This window comes from Monodelphis domestica, chromosome 1 (assembly GCF_027887165.1).
Source record: "Monodelphis domestica isolate mMonDom1 chromosome 1, mMonDom1.pri, whole genome shotgun sequence".
NCBI classification, from domain to species: domain Eukaryota; kingdom Metazoa; phylum Chordata; class Mammalia; order Didelphimorphia; family Didelphidae; genus Monodelphis; species Monodelphis domestica.
In genome coordinates, this window is record NC_077227.1 from 156,560,023 (window position 1) to 156,582,065 (window position 22,043).

The 22,043-nt window shown below is 42.0% G+C and overlaps 1 protein-coding gene across 5 annotated transcripts in view; it reads right to left on the reverse strand.

Moving 5' to 3' along the window:
- The window catches only part of MEGF11 (multiple EGF like domains 11), a 489,358-nt gene that overhangs the window by 89,135 nt on the left and 378,180 nt on the right, over window positions 1-22,043 (reverse strand). For all 5 annotated transcript variants that reach the window (XM_056808678.1, XM_056808684.1, XM_007479599.3 and 2 more), the window contains 2 exons: window positions 8,738-8,984; window positions 6,107-6,227 (listed from right to left, as the gene is read on the reverse strand). In XM_056808678.1, coding sequence (XP_056664656.1) covers window positions 6,107-6,227; window positions 8,738-8,984 — 368 coding nt within the window. The remainder of the gene's footprint in view (window positions 1-6,106; window positions 6,228-8,737; window positions 8,985-22,043) is intronic.

The following is a 22,043-nucleotide window of genomic DNA, read 5'->3' on the forward strand; positions in this document are numbered from 1 at the left end:
CCCCCATAAAAATGGGTCATGAAAAGTTGGACACAACAACTAAAAAATCAATGAATGACAAAAAGCAAATTAGCTTTTTGGATTGTCATGGCTCATTACTGACTTATGTGGATCTTATAGTCTACTAAAACTATCCCAGAACTATTTCTTATGAACCCCACTTTTTTAGACCATTGGGTAGGTAAAGCACTAAACTTGGAGTCAGGAAGACTTGAGTTTGAATCTGGCCTCAGAAATTTACTAGCTGAGTGACCATGGGAAATTCACTTAGCTTCTTCAGCCTCAATTCTCCATCTCTAAAATGGGGATAATGATAGCCCTGACCTTCCATGGTTATTTCAAGGACTGAGTGAAATCATGTATATAGAGTACTTTGTAGAACTTAAAGCAGTATACAGATGCCAGTAATTATAATGAACAACACTTGTTCTGCCATGCCTTCCACATTCTTGTAATTGTAAAGTTGATTTTTTTTAACCTGAGTACTGAGACATGTGGGAAATAGTAGGATAATAGAGATTATTTCCCACCAGTTTTAAACATGGGGAAACTGAGGCCCAGAGATGCTTACAGGATTTAGAACTGGAAGGGACTTAGCAATCATCTAATCTAAAAGTCTCAAATTCATTGACCATAAAACTCCCCAGTGCTCTTGTACTAGATTAAAATATAATTGGAAAATATTTAACAAAATAAACAACAAATATCAATATTTGTCCAGCATTTTCTCCTTCCTTCCTTCCTTCCTTCCTTCCTTTCTTCCCTCCCTCCTTTCCCTTACCTTCTATCTTGAAATAAATACTTAGCAGAGTGCTATGGGCTAGACAATTGAGGTTAAGTGACTTACACAGGGCCACACAGCTAGGAAGTGTCTGAAGTTGAATTTGATCCCAAGTCCTCTTGACTTCAGGCTTGGCTTTTGATCCACTGAACCATTTAGCTTTCCCAAGGATATGTTTCTATTTGAATGTGACATCAGACATCCAATCCAACTCTCCCTCACCTGGGGTTATCCATTTTATAGAAAAAAGAAACTGAACCCCAGGGAGGCAAAGTAATTTGTCCAGGGTTACATAGGCTAACTAGGACCTGAACCCCAAATCTCCTACTCCAAGTCCAGTGCTCCTCTCTGCACATCTGTGTTTAAGGACAACCAAGCTTGAGGGTCTTTCTATAAAGCAACACTACCCTCTTCTGTAGAAGAAGCCCATCTCCATCCCCTAGCTTTTCTTCCTGTGCTCTGAGGAAACAAGGAATCAGTTTGTGTGGGGAGCAGCACCTTTGTTTTCCTTGCCATTCTAAGAGGCCATGTTGGGCATAACACAGGTGGGTGGATGGCAGCCTACCTTCTCTAGAATCCATCTGGGACAGCTGAGTCACTGCCCCCAAGAGTGCCCTCTCACCTCACCTTGTCCATCCACCTAACTTGGGAGCTTGACCCTTCCCCTTCTTTCTGATGAGAAGGAACCCACACCTTATCAACTGCTTTATCTCTATCCACAGCACAGTCTTCTCAACTACCTAAGTAACCAAGGGTCCCCTCTGGGTCTTGCCACCTGCCTTACCACTGCACCTTTAAGATTTAGGGGATTTTCTGCCTGACTTGAAGCTGAACTTTCTTTTATGTGCTGTCTTCCTTAATTACAGTATGAATTCTTTAAGAGCAGGAATTGTCTTTATTTTTGCTTATGCTATTCCACTGATTAAATGCCCTTTCATTCTTAAACTCCAAAGCCCTCTGCTTGTCCTTCAAGGCCCAACTGGTCTCCTCTTTCCTGTCTTCCCATTACTATCCTGCCACATCCCTTAGCTACAGCTAAATTAATTTGCTAGCTGTCCCCCACACAGGGCTCAGCTATGCTCACCTCTGCAGTTTTGAAAGTGCTACTTCTTCCCTGTCTTGCTCTCCTCATCCCCCACCTCATTTTCCACCTCTAGCTCTGGGGATAATAATGAAATCTATACTTCATTTCTAGAAAAGATGTGTTGACTGATTGATCTACAACTCTACTCACTATTACTGTGACATCTCTTAATCAATCAATACTTATTAAGTGCCTTTTTGTTATTGTTTAGTCACTTTTTAAAGTCAATTTAGAACATTATTCCTTGGTTACAAGAATCATATTCTATCCCTCCCTTCCCTCCCTCCACCCTTCCCATAGCCGACACGCAGTTCCACTGGGTATAACTTGTGTCCTTGATCAGAACCTATTTCCATGTTGTTGATGTTCATTGAGAAGTTCATTGGATGTTCATTGAGAGTCTATATCCCCAATCATATCCCCTCGACCCATGTATTCAAGCAGTTGTTTTTTCTTCGGTGTTTCTACTCCCACAGTTTTTCCTCTGAATGTGCATAGTGTTTTTTCTCATAGATTCCTCCAAGTTGTTCAGGATCACTGCATTGCCACTGATGGAGAAGTCCATTACATTCGATTGTACCACAGTGTATCAGTCTCTGTGTATAATATTCTCCTGGTTCTGCATCAATTCCTGGAGGTTGTTCCAGTCTCCATGGAATTCCTCCACTTTATTATTCCTTTTAGCACAACAGTATTCCATCACCAACATATACCACAATTTGTTCAGCCATTCTCCAATTGAAGGGCATCCCCTCATTTTCCAATTTTTGGCCACCACAAAGAGCGCAGCTATGTACAAGTCTTTCTTTCTTGTACAAGTCTTTTTCCTTATTATCTCTTTAGGGGTACAAACCCAGCAGTGCTATGGCTGGATCAAAGGGCAAACAGTCTTTTAGCGCCCTTTGGGCATAGTTTCAAATTGACCTCCAGAATGGTTGGATCCATTCACAACTCCACCAGCAATGCATTAATGTCTTGACTTTGCCCTCCATCCCCTCCAGCATTCATTGCTTTCCTTTGCTGTCATGTTTGCCAATCTGCTAGGTGTGAGGTGATACCTCTGAGTTGTTTTGATTTGCATTTCTCTGATTATAAGAGATTTAGAGCACTTTTTTATGTGTTTATTAATAGTTTTGATTTCTTTAACTGAAAATTGCCTATTCATGTCCCTTGCCCATTTATCAATTGGAAAATGGCTTGATTTTTTGTACAATTGGTTTAACTCTTTATAAATGTGAATAATTAGACCTTTGTCAGAGGTTTTTGTTACGAAGATTGTTTCCCAATTTGTTGCTTCTCTTCTAATTTTGGTTGTATTGGTTTTGTTTGTATAAAACCTTTTTAATTTGATATAATCAAAATTATTGATTTTACATTTTGTTACTCTTTCTATGTCTTGCTTGGTTTTAAAGTCTTTCCCTTCCCAAAGGTCTGACATATATACTTTTCCATGTTCACCTAATTTACTTATAGTTTCCTTCTTTATGTTCATGTCATTCACCCATTCTGAGTTTATCTTGGTGTAGGGTGTTTAGTCACTTTCAGTTGTGTCTGGTTCTTCATGACCTTATTTGGGGTTTTCTTGACAAAGATACTGGAGTAGTTTGCCATTTCCTTCTCCAACTCATTTTGCATATGAGGAAACTGAGGCAAACAAGATGAAATGATTTGCACAGGGTCACTAACTAGTGTCTAAGGCTGGATTTGAACTCATGAAAATGAGTCTTCCTGATTTTCAGGCCTGACACTCTATCCACTGTATCACCTAGAATTCAGTAGGCAAAAGCAATCCAACAGGGCTCTATTCGAATGTGAGGGTAGGGACAGTTTTGCTTTTTCTATTTGTATTTTCTGGGCTTAGCACAATACTTGGCATATAATAAATGTTTTTTATTATTATTAATCAATTCATTCATTCACTTATTCACCAGAAGTACAATCACCCAATTTGGCATTCCCTTTTTTATCCTACCCACTTTCAAAATCTGGTTTGAAATTCACTCCAGGAAAACCATCTTTGATTGACCCCTAACCCCTGCTTGTCTACTCTGTGCTCTTCTCTACTTACATATTTTCATTTATGTTCAAAATTTGTATGTTGTTTTATAAGTATATTCCCTCTTTCCTCTGCCAGTCTGGGCTCTCACTAGGACTGGAATGCTTTCTTATTTGCCTATCTTCCTTTGTAGTGCCTAGACTGGGGTTCTGTATGCATGGAAGGATGGAAGGTGCTCTGTTTGGGGATCTATATGACTTGGGTGGTTAGAGAACCGCCCCCCACCCAATTTATTTGGGATTAAGTTCTGATTTCCTGTGCCATGAAATAACTTCCTCCTCAAATCCCCAATGCCCCCTTTCTCTTTCCTTTGTCCTTGGCAAAGTCTCCAGCAGTAACTCCAGGAAAGGGGTAGTATTGATGAGGTACATATGATCTCAGAACAAGGAAGAAAAGAGAACTCAGAATTTTGTCAGAACTCAACCTGGAGCTGTATCGACACACTCTAGGATAGGGGGAACTATCCTAAGACCAAAGGAAGGATGCCCAGGAGTGGCTTGTTCTGTTAGTCCATTTCCTAAAGCAAAGGGTTTGAACCCCTGGACCCTCTAATTGGGGTTGGAGGGAATGAAGAGGAGAGTTCACATGGGGTCACCGCTGAAGGCCAGTTCCCTTTTTGGTACACTGTCCTGGTCCTTTGGGAGCCAGCCCTAGAGTTGAAGTTTTATTTTTCTAGATTCTGGACAGGGTTATAATCATCCTGGGTAGGGAAGTGAGCAATGGGGGCTACTATGAGGCTGGAGCCTGGGAAATGGAAAGGGGTGGTGGCCACCCTGGGGAAGGAGACTTTCTCCCATATTTCCCACTTCTCACCAACCATCCCCCTTTCCTTGGGAGAAGCCCCATCACTTGGTTTCAGATTCATTATTTTCTGACTGTTCGTGCCTGTGTGTGGGGTATTAATAATTCATACAAATCTGCAAGTAAAATGCCTCGTGTCAAAAATAGAAATCCAATTGTCTACAATAAAATTAAAAACAGAAAGCCCTCAAATCCAAAGGCTCCTCATTGACACAAACCTCTCTCATCTGGAAGAATAAATCCTTCGATGTGTCAAGGGGGTGGGGAAAAAAATCACCCTCCAAGCTTGTTCTCTCTCCATCCCACATTTTCCTGTAGGTTCCGGCTTTCTCTCTTTCCCTTCTCTTCCTCTGACAACTCAGCACTGCTTTCATTACTGCTGGAGATTAGCCTTGAAACGCACACTCTGTTCACAAGGCTCTTTGTCATCCTGCCTCTGACCCTTCCTTCCTCCCTCTCTCCCCCATCTCATTTCAGCTTGTCCATTTGCTTCCTTGGCTCAAATGCACCTGCCTTGGTCTCTGGGGACCAAGCCCTTGCAAAAAGGCAGTTTTCCAAGAAAGCTTTCCCCCAAGGGTCTAAGGTGGCTAGACTGGGAGAGGTAGGGCAGTTGGCTTAACAAGCCCCCTCCCCCAAGTTCCAGCCTCTTCCTCAATCAATGGTGCCCCTTCGACTCCCCTCTTCCCCTGTCCCCCTCTATATTTACAGCCTCCAAAAATATACTCCTCCTGCTCAGCTGGCCACATCCCCTCATCAGGGATGCCTCACCAGGGCCCAATGGGAAACAGCCTCAGTATGCCACTTAGTGTTTCCAGGATAGGGGCAGTACTGATCAGGTACAGTAAACGGGGGTCTTTCTGGAAAGCAAAAACAGGGATGGAGGCAGGAGAGTGCAGGGAAGTCAGTCCTTCCCGGGGCTGTTTCTCAGCAACCCCAGTGAAAGTTTAGGAGGCCCCCAGGAAGAGGTGACAGGAGATTTGGACATGACTTCAGGAACTACTGCTGCCTCTTGATGGCAAGGTGGTGGACAGCAGGTGTGGAAAGGGGCAAAAGCGATTCACAAATGTGTTGATTTCTTTTGTTTGCCTGTATTTATGTTAAAGAGTTCTGGGAATGGTGTGAAAGTGAAAAGATCATGAAAGCATGAAAGTTTTTGAGACTGTGGATTTCAGTTATTCAGGGTTTCCCTCTTTGTTGACCTCATCACTATATTAACTTCAATGCAGAGCTCACAGCGGCCTCTAACTTCACCCCCATTTAGTAGCACCTTGTCGTCTGAATAAGAGGGGAGAGAGGAGGTGACAATTCTAAACCCAAGGCTCTCCGTCCATTTCTCGTGTCTTTGCCTCGAATCCTGACCCACCAGAGTGGAGACCCCACTTACTGTCCATCCGGGGGGACAAGCACATTCCCCTGTGATGTGATGGCAGGTACCCCCGTTCTGGCAGGGGCAACGCAGGTCACAGTGCGCCCCGTGGCTCCCGGGCGGGCACTGTTCCTCGCAGCTGAAAAGAAAACCATTTCATTCATTAGGGGTGAGAAGAGGACCAGATCCAGTCCTGCATGTACAGAGATCAAGTGAGCAGGCAGGGATGCCCCAGACTGCTTGGCTCTGCGTTGGGCCATCTTGGGCCATCTTCCTGAGCTCAGTTGCTCCTTCTCTCAAATGGAGATAACCTCTTGACTCCAGAATCTCTTAAGATAGCTAGGAGAGGAAGCAGAGCCTTATGTCCCTGGAATGGGAGTGTTCTGGGGCGTGTGCTACTGCAAATGGGTAAATGAAGGCTTCTGGACTAACACTAAAGGTGGGTGGCTGAGAAGGGGGTTGCGATTGCTACCCAAAGCAACAAGTGTCCCAGATGCCCGGGAGAAGAGAATGTTGGCTCAGGAAGTCTTAATCCTTCAGGGGCCCTCATCAAGGGCCCCTAAGACCCTGGGCCCAGGAACACAGACTCCAAATAAAAAAAGTAAGAGACCTTGCATTCCCCCTTTGGGTGTAGGAGCGCATTACAATGTGCACACAGAGAGATAAACACAACAACTGGAAGTGAGAAAGAGCTAACAACTAGAGGGATCAGGAAAGCCTATCCCTTCCAAGGTGGTATCTGACTTGAGCCTTGTGTAAAATTTAAATTAATGTACAATACTTTAAAATACATATTTTAAGAGATTTACATTAATTTTAATTTTTACACTTGAAAGAAGAGGGGAGGAAGGGACAGCATTCCAGGTGGGGCTGATGGGAGACTGGAATGCCTGGTAACAGCCAGTGGGCTTGTGTGCCCAGAACATAGACTGCTTAAAGGGCAGGAATGTGACATGCCTGGAATGACTGCTACTGAGGACTAGAGGACTGGAGCCCAGAGTTCTTTCTTCCATACTTCATTGCCCCTTTGACATCTCACCCTTTAAGGAGGTGTTCCTGGGATAAGGAATTAAATGCAATTTGGGGGCGGTTCGGTGGCACAGAGGATAGAGCACCAGGCCTGGAGTCAGGAGGACCTAGGCTCAACTCTGACATCAGACACTTCCTAGCTGTGTGACCCTGGGCAAGTCACTTAATCCCATTTGCCCAGCTCAGGATCTTCTGTCTTAGAATTGTTAATAAGACAGAAGTTAAAATAAATGCAGTCTGATCTTGACTCCCTGCAGATAACCCATCCTGAGAAAGGTGGGGGAGGAAAACTAAGGAATGCCTTTTCTAATATGTCTCTTTCCAAAGGCCCTCTGGCCTCAGGTTATTCCTCATCAGGATGAAGGGGTCGGATGAGATCACTTTGGGATGTAGAGGCAGGATGGACCTGGAGAAGTAGTTCTAGAGCTGACAAGGAGCTGATTTTCTCTGTAGGGATTTCAAACTGAATAGACCTAAGCCTTGGTACTAAGGACTCACAGCGGACAAAGGCTATGCCGGAGCCTCTCAGAGCTTGGTTTGGAAGTGGTGTAAGGGCACTGAGACAAGTAAAGATACTATTGACCCCCATGCTTGCTCTTAAGACTTCTTCCTCTCTATGGCCCTTTTCCCTTGTGCCAGTGGGCTCTGATCCCCCCACTCACTTGAGACTTGAGGTCAAGGTCGGCTGAGAACCAATCCCAAACCAAGTCAGAACACCGAGGCGGCTTCCTTCATGTGTTATGCTGTTATATGTTATGGAAGCCTTACTTGATCTCAGTTTCCCATCTCCCCTTCCTCTTGAAATTATCATGCACATGCCTATCTATTTATATGTTTTATATCTCTCCCCCACAAAAGAATAAACTTCTTGAGGATAGGGGTTTTCATTTCGTGTTTGTGCCCCTAGGACTGATGCCTTGCATGCAGTAGGCACTTAATAAATGTGAGTTGGACTAGGTTGGAATGATTAGCACCCTGAACTGACAGGAAGCAGCAATCCCAATCCTGGTATGAATGGGCCTATCCAAGGGGGTTTGAACAATGATTCTGGAACTCTGAGTCAGGGCTATGAACACATTCAAGGATGCCCAAACCAGAGGATGTTTTCCAAGGAGGGTTAGGTGAACCCTACATAGCTTGGAATAGAGTGTGCCAGGGAGAGAGGGTTCAAGTCTGGGCTGAAAGGTTCAAGGGGATTCTTGTGCATTCTTCACAGTTTATGTAATGATCACATAAGCTCTATACTGAACAACTGTGTTGGTGGCACTGCAGTTAAGAGCTAAGGCACAATTGCAAACAGCTTGGAGGCCCTGTTGCTCACATTTGTTCACACTCCAAAGTGGAAGGATGCTTGGGGCATGGAAAAAATGGATGGCTTGGTCTTGCCTCCTAAAGACTCCTGGCTTTGCCATCTACCCTGACACTGCACCTGTAAGACCTCTCCATCTGATCATAGTTGAACTCTCCTGTATGTGTTGTCTTTCCTAATTAGAATATGAAATTCTTCAGGGAAGGGAAAATTTTTGCTTTTTTCTTTGTATTCCCAGGACTTATCACAGTGCCTAGCATATAATGGGAGCTTCATATATCCTTTAAAAAAATTCATTCCATAGGACTTACTAGACACCAGTGTAGCCCGGCGCACAGTGGCACTCTCCAGTTCGAGGGTCACAGGTAGCACCATTATGGCACTGACAAGGGAGCTGACAACCCTTTCCGTGGGTCCCTGGTTCACAGAACTCCTCACAGCGCCAGCCCCGGTAGCCATCAGCACATACGCACGCCCCCGTGATGGGGTTGCACAAGGCACCATTCTGACACTGGCAGCGATTGCTACAGTGGGGACCCCAGTGGTCACTGTCACAGCCTGAAACAGAAACACAGAGAGTTATGGGGCTGTGGAGGAGGCTTTACCTTGAGATCTTCTACTTCCAGGGGCCAAGATGTCAGAGTAAGAAATTCTCTGAGCTCAATCAAATCCACTTCCAGACAACCACCAAAAAAAAGCGCCTTAAATCAAATTCTAGAATGACCAAATCAACAAAAGAAAGGGTGAAGCAATGTTTCATCCCAGGAAAATGTAGAGGGAAGCAGGAAGGATCCATATCAGTGGAACATGAGGAGAAAACAGTAGCAATGAGGAGTACACTAGCATTCATGACACTAGGGTGGAGTGGAATCCAGCTCAATCCAGTGCACGTGGTACTTGGGGGAGCCCAGGGATAGTACTTCCCCATAGGAACAGGGTTGAACTTCAATAAAAAGGCAAAGTCATGGGAAAATGAGCAAAAGACTAAGAAAAAAAACTGACATTAGAAAGTTACTTTTCTGACAGGGAAGATCAAAATTCGGAAGAGGACAACAATAACAAAACAGAAACATGAAACTTCAAAGAAAAGTGTGAAAGGGTAACAGTCCCCAAAATAATTTCTAGAAGAGCTTGAAAAGAAGTTAAAAATAAAATAAGAGAGGTAGAAGAAAAATTGGGGAAATAAATTAGAAGAAAAAATCAACAGGTTGGGAAAAATTCACTGAGGAAAACAACTCCCTAAAATATGTCAAATGGAGAATGAAGAAAACAACTACTTAAAGAGTAGAATTGGCCAAATAGAAAAGGAAAAACAAAAGTGGATTGAAGAAAATAACTCTCTCCAAATTAGAATTGAGTAAATGGAAGCAAATGACTTCATAAGACAATAGGAAACAATAAAACAAAGTGAAAAGAATGAAAAGATAGAAGAAAATCCTAAATATCTCACTGGAAAAACAACTGACTTAGAAAAATAGATCCAATAAAAAATCACTGGAATACTTGAAATCCAGTATCAAAAAAAGATTCTGGAATGCCCCATATTATAATAAATCATCAGGGAACACTGCCCTAATATTCTTGAACAAGAAGGGAAAATGGACATTAAAAAAAAATCTATTCATCACTTCCTGAGAACTCAAAATGAAAACTCCCAGGATTATTATGGCCAAATTCCAGAACTCCCAGGCCAAGGAAAAAGTTCTACAAACAGCCAGAAGGAAAGAATTCAAATATCATGGAGCCACAGTCAGGATCACACAGGACCTAGTAGTTTCCACATTAAAGGACCAGAGGGTTTAGAATTATGATATTCTGGAAGGCAAAGGACCTAGGATTACAAATGAGATTATAGTGGATCATTTCTCTCTCTCTTGTTTCTCTTCTTAAATCTTAGTCTGCCTCTCTCCTTATTTCAGACCCAATCTTTTTCTGCCTCCTGCCTCTCTTTTTCTATATATATATTTTTTTCTCTATCTCTTCCTATTTTTGGTATCATGGAGTCATAGATGTAGAGTTACAAGGGACCTCTGAATTCATAAGATCACATATTTAGATCTCTAAGAGACTTTATAAACCATCTAGTCTAATCCCCTTAAACATAAATAGCTTGCCCCCAGTTACACAAATAGTAAGTGGTAGAGTCTAATTTTGAAATAATGTTCTCTGATTCCAAGTCCAAAACTCTTTCCATCACTCTGAGAAAATCATTCAACTTCTTTGGCCCTCAGTTTTCTCATTTGTAAAGTAAGAGGATTAGACTAGATAGTCTCTTGGGTCCCTTCTAGCTCTTTATCTATGATCCTGTGTTGGTCTTGGAATTTCAATCTCTTTCTATCTCTACCTCTTGCTATGAATCAGTTTCTGTCTCTGTCTCTATCTTCCTTCCTCCCTTTTTAGTCTGCATATTTTAGAATGATAGCACTAAAAGGAACCTTAGTGATCATCTAACTCCCACTGGACATGTTTCAAATTGTGAAAATCCTTCCTAAAATGTGACACTGAGAATTGGACACAAAATTCCAGATATGGGGTCTGGATGGTCCTTTCCCTCATTCTGGGCACTGTGCCTCCCAAAGAAATACAAGATCATGTTAGAAATCTTAGAATGTAATTAAATGAGCCTCCAAAATTATTTCTAAGTATCACTGCTGCAATTCAAATTCTAGAGCTCCCTAAAGGGAGTGAACAACTTGTCTGGTGACAGCTCTGGATGCCAAGAGTCCCAGCAGAGTCCCCTGAGCTCTAAGCAACTCCTTCATCAGCTGAATTCAGCTCAGCAAACATTAATTACATGCCTACTGTGCACAAAGCACTATGCTGGGAGCTGGGGAAGGGGAAGAAGGAAGATACAAGTCTAGAAGAAATGGGGTCCCTTACTCTTGGACATTTATATTCAAATAGGAGAATGATATACCTAAAAACAACCATAAGGCAGAAATAAACAGACAAATTGACAGAGCTTTAAGAGGAGAGGTAGGCAGGGACAGCTAGATGGCTCAGTGTTTTGAGAACCAAGCCTAGAGACAGGAGGTCCTGGATTCAAATTTGACCTCAGCCACTTCCTAGCTGTATGACCCAGGGAAGTCACTTAACTCCCCTTTCTGTCTTGGAATCAAATATATACTATTGGTTCTAAGATGGAAGGTAAGATAAAGCTTTAAAAAAGAGAAGAGGGAGAATCAGATGGGAAAAGGGTTTTTACCAACTGGCTCTCAGGGAAAGCTTCTCAAAGAAGTTGGCATTCATAGCAGGATCTAAAGACAGGGCAGGGATGCAGTGGATGAGGATGGAGGCCACTCTAGATGTGTGGAGGTGAGAAAGCATAGGTTTGTATAAGAGATAATGAGTATTGATTATAGTTTGGCTAAAGCAGGAGTTCTTAATCTGGGTTCCATGGATAGATTTCAGAGGGCCTGTTAACTTGGATGGGAAAAAAGTTGCATATTTATTTTCACTAACCTTTGATTTCTTCTGTAATCATGTGTATGTCATTTTATGCACTACATCTTATTTTAAAATCTTTACCCTCTCTTTCAGGATCAATAAAAAAAAAAGGGATCCAAGGCAGAAGAAGGGTAAGGGCTAGGCAATGGGTGATGTTAAGTGACTTGCTCAGGGTCACACAGTTAGGATGTGTCTGAGGTCAAATTTGAACCTGAGTCCTCCTGACTCCAGGCCTGGCACTCTCTCCACTGAGCCACCTAGCTGATCCTATTTTATGCAGTTTAAAACATTTTTCTGAGAAGGGGTCCATGGGTTACACCACACTGACTGCCAAAGGGATCCAGGACACCCAGAGATGATGACTACCCTTCCAGAAGGGAATATCCATGGAGGGAAGTACTCCGAGATCAAATCAAAAACGCAGTGTGAGGCCAGACTGTGGAAGACCTTGAATGACAGTGTGAACAGAGGTAGAGAATCCCTAGAGGGCTTGGAGCAGAGGAAAAACAATCAGATCTAAGCATCCAGAGGATAAATCCTACCAGCGTGTGAAATGGGGTGATGGAGGGAAAGTGTAGGTGGCAGGATTTGGGTGGAATCTATTACAATAGTTCAGGCAGTTAGAAATAAGAAACTGTAGTAAGGTAGTAAAACTCTGGGAAACATCAAGGTCTAATGTGCCTGGCCAATGTGGGGCTGTCTGAAATGAGTGAAGAAGGAAATCATTAGAACTGAGTGAAGTGGGGAAATGGGATAGGCACAATTCCCTAATGCCTTGATCCCACTGCTTTCTTCATACCTTGGGTATGCCACATAAAGAAAAGAGGAAACCATTTCCTGTGCCCTGAGAGATAGAATTCCAACAAAAGTGCCATACTCCATATTTGTACCATGTTTTCATCTTTTCAAATTGCTTTCACATTGGAGACAATTGAATAAGGAATTGCAGGCAACTCTTTTAGAAGAACCATCTGGTTTCCTCATTTCAGAAATACTGGGGGGAGGCACAGAGAAGGAAATGAAATATTTAGGCAACAAAAGGTGGGATCTCTAGGTCCCATCTAACCATCCTTGATCCAAAGGCCAGATGTGAAATGTTAGAACTGGAATAGACCCTGGTGATCAGTCCAATCTCCTCATTTCACATATCGGGAAACTGAGGTAAAGGGGAGGTCATTCACTTAATCTCACAGACACTGGCAAACCACTTGCTTGTTCTAAATCTCAGTGTTCTTGGACAGCAATCTCTTTAATACCTATATCATCATCATCCTAGCTGACATTTATGTAGTACTTTAAGGCTTACAAAGGGATTGTTCAATATCATCTCCTTCTGTCCTCAGAACAACTCTGGGAAGTAGGTACTATTATTATGACCCCCATTTTACAGATAAGGAAACCAAGGCAGAAAGAGGTTGTGACTTTTCCAGGGTCACAGAGCTAATAGGTATCTGAGGCCTCATTTGAATCTCTCTGAATTCAGTCAAATATTCTTTTCAGTGAATACTTTTCTGGCTCATAGGGGGTGAAATTTAAATGGGGCAAGGTATAAGGGGCTTTGCAAACCTGAAAACACTATGTAAGTGTCAATTGTTGTTGCTACAATTATTTTAGGGCAGCTAAGTGGCATAGTAGATAGAGCACTGGGCTTAGAGTCAGAAAGACTCAACTTTGCAAGTTCAAATCTGACTTCAGCCATTAGCAAGTCATTTAACCCTGTTTATATCAGTTCCTCATCTGTAAAACGAGATGGAGAAGAAAATGGTAAACCATCCCAACATTTTTTCCAAGAAAGCCTCAAACAGGGACATGAAGAGTCAGCCACAATTGAAGCAAATGCACAACAAAAGAAAATGATTATTTTGGAACTCAAGTCTTGTGGAGTCAAGACCAACATTCTTTCAGCTGCAAAGATCCTTAATCTAGGATAACTGTATTTCAATATAATTACTTTCCTCTATAATCCTATGTGTTTTATTTTATGCATTTGAAAACAGGTTCCTAGGTTCTGCCAGATCTGTCAAAGACTGTGAACTCCTGATCTAGTCTGATTCAATTTTTAAAAATCCTTTTTCAGTTGTGCCCAACTCTTCCCAACCCTATTTGGGATTTTCTTGGCAAAGATACTGGAGTGGAGGCAAACAGGGTTAAGTGGTTTGTCCAAGATCACATAGCGAGTAAGTATCAGGTTGGATTTGAACCCAAGAAGATGAATCTTCTTGACTCTGTAGGCTTGACCCTCTAGCCACTGTACCATCCAGCTACCTTAATTTTTTTACAGAAGGATAAACTGAGTCTCCAAGAAGTGAAGTCATTTGCCGAAAGTCACACAGGGAGGTAAATAACATGAGTGACCAGACAACCGGTGAACAATGATGTCTCCTCACTTATCCAAAGGATATCGATTCGAAATCTCATCTTTCCAGAACACCAGCAAAAAAACTCTGTAGGCAACCAAAAAAGACCTCAGGGCAGCTCAAGATGAATTCCAAATGTGAATGCACCAAAGTTCAGGCTTTGTTCATAGAGAAGTGAGAGCAAACAACCTGATATTGAGGAATGAGGCAACCTAAGGAAAACTATAGAAAAAAAAAGATCAAGAGATCAGAAAAATATCACTATCTAGAGCTACCTAGAGTCAGGGATCCCTGGGTTATGTACAGGACAATCAATGATGCCCCTAAGGACAATCCCGGGCCACTAAGAACATTATCAAGCTCTAGCCAGGCTTCTCTGTTTAGCAAAGCTGAGAAACGTGTCACACATTTCCAAAAAGATTTCCATCCCCAAAGGGTTAAAATGAAAAAGAGAAAAAGCTGGTGCTCAGTGGTGTAGGTTTCAGTTATCTGGACCGTTTAATAACACCTCATTCATTCTCTGATGAGACTGGAGAAGATGCCGTCTCAATTATCCACATTGTTTGGGCAAATAGAAACAGTCACTGCAATTATACTAATACAGCAATAAGCTCGCATCTGTATCATCCTTTATAACTTACAAAGTATCTTAGCTGGTAATATCCAAATTATTTCCACTTGGCTTGGAAATGTATTACATAATTTTCTTTTTTTTCCACATAGACTTCTCTTCCTATTAATGTTTCATTCTGGCTGATATTAAAATGAAATTCCATCCTCTGAGCAATGACTGTGTGATGCTGGGGGTACCCAAGGTGTATGTTGAGCATGGAATGAAGGATCCATCAAAGAATGTGATGCGGAAAATAGAATTCACATCATAGGGGGAACAAGGTGGGGCAGTGGTCCTAGAGCCAGGAAGACCTGAGTTCAGATCCAGTCTCAGACTCCAGGTAAGATACCAACCATTCTCTGCCTCAGTTTCTTCATCTGTAAAAAGGAAATAATAATAGTACCTGCCTCCTAGGGTTGTTGTAAGATTTAAATGAAATTGTTGTAAAGTACTTTGCAAACCTGAAAGAGCTATATAAGTAAGAATTATTATCATTATTACTATTATTCATATCTTCTAGAGTAAGAAGGGACATTAAAGGTCATCTAGGCTAACCCTCTCATTTTACAGATGAAAAGATTGAGAATCTGAGAGGTTAATTGAGTTATCTGAAGTGACAGTTTAGTATGCTAAAAAATACACTAGGTTTGGAATTAAGGGCATAAGTTCAAATCCCAGCTTTGCCACTTACTAATTGTGTCATCTTGGTCAAGTCACTTAGCCTATCTTGGCTTGTGGTTTCTTTAAAATGAAAGATGGCATGGTGTAGTCTATAGAAATCTCTTAGTTGCAGCTAATTCCTAGCTCAGACACTTAATGTAAACCTTAAGGTTTCTGAACCTCAATTTCCTCATCTATAAAATTGGAAGGGGCAAACATAGTGATTTTTAAAGACCTTTCTTGGTCTATACTATACTGGGCAGCTAGGTAGTACAGTGGATAAAGTACTAACCCTAGAGTCTGAAAAACCTGAGTTCAAATCCAGCCTCAGGCACTTAATAGCTGTGTGACCCTGGGCAAGTCACTTAATCCCTGTTAGCCTCCATTTCCCAACATGTAAAAAAAGAGGTAGGTTGTTGCAAGGTTAGAATTACCTGTGTGCATATAATATCTATGTATATGTAATATATATTGGAGGTAGTTAGATGGCTCAGTGAAAGAGCCCCAGGCATGGAATCAGGAAGGTCTGAGTTCAAATCCAGCTTTTCAGACATTTACTAGTTGCATATCTCTGGCCAAGTCACTTAACCCTGTTAGCCTCAGTTTCCTCATCTGTAAAATGAGCTGGAAAGGAAATGGCAAACCATCTTTGCCAAGAAACTCCAAAGGGGTCACAAATATGACTGGGAGAAAAAAAAACCTCACCACTTCTGTCACTTTAAGGTTTGCAAAGGGCTTTACACATATTAGATACACATACACATATCATTAGAATAAAGGGCGAAGGTCTGAGAAAACAAAAATGAATTAGACACAGTTTCTGCTCTCAAGCAGCTTGTATGTCCTTCCATCACCACAGCAACTGGTACCAAGAAGCAATCAATGATATTTTCCAACTGACTGACCAATGGCTTTCCAAAGCTAGAAAGCTAATTGGCATAGGCTACAAGAGTTTCATGAGATCCAATCATTCTTCTTTATTTTCATTTATCCTCTCAGTGATTCTAAGAAAGGGAAAGGATCGCCATGGTACAAGAGAAGAGAGAAGAGCCGTGGAATTATTCTCCCCACTTCACAGATGGGACGACTAATGGGCAGAGAGGGAGAGTCAGGGGATAGCACTGGGACAAGAGGCTCCATAACTTGGCTGCTGAGTCTTAGCCTCTCTACTGACTATCTTCCCTTCTAGGAAGGGGGGAATCAGGATGGGAAAGAGAACACTTCCCTTCCCTGCCCAGGTGTCCCAGTTTGTGGAAGGCTAGGGCCTTAATCACTTACAACAATAACATCCTCCTCTTTGATCTCCCCCCTTTGAGTTCCTGAATTCACTGCTCCTCCCTCTCCTTGAAGAATCGGTCCAGGCCAGCTGATGAGTCTTGCTCTGGGTCAATAGATCTCACCCAAATTTAGCAAATCAGCTGGTGCAGAGACAGAGATGGAACAACACTCACTCCAAACCACTTTAGTGGATAAATAAAATGATTTCCAAGTAAGTGAGGCCATTTGTCAAGTGACTTTCTCCAATAAAGGCAGAAGCTAGTTCTGTCTGGTTGAGTCCCTTTGCCTTAGGCCAATCCAAGCAGTCCAGCCCAGAAAGCTCTGCCTAAATGATCCCTCAGCATAGATCTCCACCTCCTCCCAAAGTCAATTTCTCCTTTTTTTGGGAGGCAGGGGGCACAAAATAGGTTGAATACAGGTGAAAAAAGATGATAGAACAACATATCACTCTAAGGTTTACAAAGCACTTTTCATGTGATATCTCATTTGATACTCAGAACTTTGGGAGGTATTGGCTATTCCTATTATCTCCATTTTACAGATGAAGAAACTGAGACAGAGGAAAAATGACTTGCCTAGAGTCATACAATCAGCAAGTGTCTGAAGCAGAATTCAAATTCAGACCTGCCTGATGCAAAGTCCAGCATTCTATCCATTGCTCCATCTCTTTGTGGCCAAAAGTCATCTAGTTAATAAAAGTAATTGTAAAAGTCATTGTTTGAGGGAAGCTGGGTGGCTCAGTAGATCAGGAACCAGGCATAGGGACAGAAGTCCAGAGTTGAAATTTGATCTCAGACCCTTCCTAGCTGTGTGACCCTGGGCAAGTCACTTAACCCCCATTGCCTAGCCCTTACCACTCTTCTGCCTTAAAAAAAAAAGTCAATGCGTATGTCCTTTGTAAGAAGAACAAGGTGCTTTTGTGATAATACTTTAAATCTTAGATGTGCTAATTGAGACTCACAGTGACTTGGACATATGGTCACAAAGCCTATAAGTATCAGAGGCAGGATTTTAATCTCTTCCTTCCTGTTTCACAGTCTGGACCTCTTTAAAACCTACCTGGCTGCCTCTCCATTCTTTATTTCCTCTTTTCAGTCATGTCCAACTCTTCATGACCCCATTTGGGGTTTTCTTGGCAAAGACACTGGAGTGGTTTACCATTTCCTTCTCCAACTCATTTGACAGATGAAGAAACTGAAGCCAAAAGAGTTAAGTGACTTGCCCAGGGTCACACAGCTAACAAGTGTCTGAGGCCAGATTTTCACCCAGGAAGATGAGTCTTCTTGATTTTAGGCTCTGTGCTCTATCCAAAGCACTCAGCTGCCCCAATGACAAAGCTAACAGTTCCCCATTTCATTGTCCTGACCAAAGCATTTCCTCTCCCAACTATTCGGAGAGATAGGGCAGCCAAGTATTATTCTCATTTTACAGATGAAAAACTTGATTTGGGAGAGGTAAAGAGAATTCCCCCCAGTATCTTCAAACAGAAAATGTCAGAGCCAGGTCCATTTCTCCCAATCTCATCCACCTTGCTGCCTCCAAGCTCACCGTTACTGCTCAAGTCGATCTCTTACTAACACTTATTTAGGTTGTACAAATTAAATATTAATGCGAGAAGGTGCCATAGATTAAAACCCCAATCACCTGACATAGTCCCTAAACTGAGAAGATGCTGATAGCACAGGATTATAATGATGTATCATTAGCTCTTAGCAATCTATTTATTACACAAGTTACTGGCTCAGACTATTTCCCTACACTCTCTGAATTTTTCTTAAACAACAAAGAGTCTGGCTGGGTTTTTCTTTTTTGTGGGTTTTTTTTTAACCTTTTTTCCCCTGTTTTCTTCCCCTAGGTCAATGGGTCAGCCTCTGCATTCTGCATCATGGTTCACAATACTAGGCTTGAAGTAAGAAGAAATGGCTGGGTTCAAATCTTGGCACTAACATAGTACTGTGTAATAAATGTTCACTGAATGATGACTGATTGACACTGCCATCTACCACCAGTGAGGGCTTGGGCAAATTGATTCCCCTAACTGGGTCTCAGACTCCTCGAAGGTAGGAAGAGTCCTACCTGCTCTATCTACCTCACAGGCTTTTTCTCTGGATTTGTTTTGTGGGCACCTGCAATTTCATTCATATAGGGAACTCTGTGGAGGAAAGGCCCTCCACTAATGCAGATTTCGAAAAAGTTTTACAAGACCGTATAAGTATAATCTATATCAAATTGCTTGGCTTCTCAAGGACGGAGAGAATTTGTAACTCAAAATTTAAGAAATGAATGTTAAAAAATTATTTATGTGTAACTGAGAAAAATTTAAAAATTAAACAAAATGTTTAAAAAAAAAACCCAGTTCTGCAATGTATAGTATCAAGGAGTTGCTTGGAGGCACCAGAAGCTAAATGGGTCATACAGTCAGTATATATCAGAATTGGGACTAGAACTGAGGTCATTCTGACTCAGAGGCTGGACTTCTATTCATTACCAAAAGCAGAACAGAATAGGAAAAGAAGCAGTTAATATGATAAGAAAATAAAATGGGCACCATCGTATAATCTGCTCTCTCTCTCTGCTTTCTAGTCAACAAGGGGACATGGTTCTCTTTCTCATTTCCTTTGAACAAAGCCTGAGCCTCAGACCCCAAGCTCATTTTCTTCTTTCTTTTCTCAGCACTCCTTGACCCACACTATCATACTTCTAAAGCTCATTTCAGCTGGATTTCACTCTTGGAGACTGTTCGGGTGGGAGAATGTTGGGGGGTCTCAGATCAGGTGACTTAAATTGGGTTGAGCCCCCTCCCCAAAGATACCACTCAGTCACTTGGCATTTCACTGTTCCAGCCAGTTCTGTATTAATAGCCAATAAACATTTAAGTGACTACTGGCTATGTATAGATTCACAGGCTTTGTGGAGAGGATATGAGCAAGAAGTAAACAGAATGAGAAGGTACAGATGGGATGAGGACGGTATGAACCGAACCTGCTTGGGTAGAAGGAGTCTCCACATTAGGGAGAGAACAGACGTGTCCATGTACAGTGGTAGCTGCTGTTCAGTCTTTTGGTTTTTTTTTTTGTTTTTTGTTTTTTTTTACCAAGACATTTTTTATTGAATTAGAAAGAACTATGACAAAATTCATTTGGAAGAATGAAAGATCAAGAATATCAAGGGAAACAATGAAAAATAATCCATATCCCCTTTGTGTGTTTAGCAGACTAGAATCAATTATAAGAAGTCCAAGCATACTCCAATCCAGAAAGAAAGCACTTTCCATTGCCCATTATAGTTCCTCTCTGGAAACAGGCTCCTTAGCCTCTTCCACATGAAAGATGGTAGGAGCTGAATGCACTTCTGCTCATCAGCCCTTCCCTCCACCTAAATATTTGTTATTTAGTCTTTTCTTTTCTTTTTAAATTTAATTTTATTGATTAATTAAGATTAACTTAATTTTATTGATTAAGATACTTAGTCTTTGAAGTTGGGTCTGACTCTTCTTTTTTTTAAATTTTATAATATTTTATTTGATCATTTCTAGTCTTTTGTTTTTGAAGAGGACCAATGACAGCACAGAGTAATTAATGCCTTGATTTGAGTGAAGTGGATTTAAAGGAGACCGAGTTGCCCAAAGTCATCCAGCCTCACCCTCTCTTCCAGAGTCATCAAAGTCCAATGGCAGGACAAAAGGAGGAAAGACTGGCAATGACCCAGGATGCCATGGCATAGTTGATGTCTGACCAAGCTCTAAGCACTTTACAATGCCTGCTTCAGCAGCCTCCATGGCTCTCATCCACCCCTTCTGCCAGGGAAGTCTTCATATGCTCGAGTAGACACCCCACTAGCTCACTGACAGGTCCAAGACCTGTCTGTTACCTTCATTTTGATTCAAACTCCTTAAAAAGAGAGATTGTTTTCTTGTTTTTGTATCTCCAAACTCTTTTATGGTGTTTTGCATTTACACTAATACATAGACATCTATCACCCAACTCTCACCTGTGGCTCCAAGAAGCTGTACCATGTGTGGCAGCTACACTCCAGTAAAACCATCTTGAATCAAAATGAGTTTGTATTTTATTATGAAAGGGTCCCCCATAACCTACAGTATCATTGCCTAACTCCTCCTAGCAAATGGGGCACAGAATAGGTACCTGGATGCACAGGTTTACAGTGTGTTGGAGGCATAAAAAATCAGGAAAAGGAGGAGGAAAGGAATTTAGGGGTGTAGGTGGGTGCAAATGGGCCAGAAATCATCTAGTCCAACCCTCTCATTTTAGAGAGAAGGAAACCAAAGTCTAGAGAAATGAAAGTCAAGGTAATGAACTGATACCTAAGGCATGTTTGTCCTTCCTCTTAGAAGGGCTAAGCACTCAAAAACTCATAGAGCTATAAGGAACTATAGAGGCCCTTGAGTCCAATTGCCTTGTTTTACAGATGGGGAAACCGAGGCATGGGAAGCTGAATGCCTTGCCCAGGGTCACCAGTAAGTGTCTGAGGATATATTCACACCAAGATCTTCCTGAACCAAGTCCAGTGTCCTATCCACAACACTAAGCCCTGCCTTAACACCATGGGCATGACACTTCTGAATGGTATTGAGATGTGCAAACACATTTAAAGGTAGACATGTAATAAAGGAAACATTAAAGAAAGAAAACATCCAGAGGGAAGATAGAGCCTGGGTTTCTGTCCCTGAAGCAACTCTGCAAAGCTCCCCTAGCCATACCAATTGCTGTCTGGCAGAGTCAAAGCAAAGAAATAGCCACTAGGCTGGACCTCAGCATCCTGCCCTCCATCTGACTTTTTACTTCCTCCAGAAGGACCACACTGTAGCCAAGCCCAGCACCAGCTGGGGAGCTGTGCAGCTTTTATCTTGACTTCAGGATGGGACAACCAGGAATGGACCTGGCAGGACTGATCTCCAGACCAAGAGGATATTATCTATGGCTACTGAAAGGGCCTCTGGATCCAGCCAGGCCATTTCTCTGCTTAGAACTCAAAACTTAACCCTCTTCTTCCCTCTCCTGCAATATATCCATTTCCCCCCAAACACACTCACAGGCACTCTCAGTGTTTTTAATGAGGGAGCAGCTCACAGGTTGCTCAGCATTGTCTAATCTGCTGGCATCACTGCCTTTGAAGCTTTCTAGCCCAGAAGACCATTTATCTCCACAATTTGCAGAGAAAGCCTCATAAATCATGTCGGCACACAAAGAAATTGCCACTTTGGAAGATTCTTTCAAAGACATCTCACAAAGACACCACAGA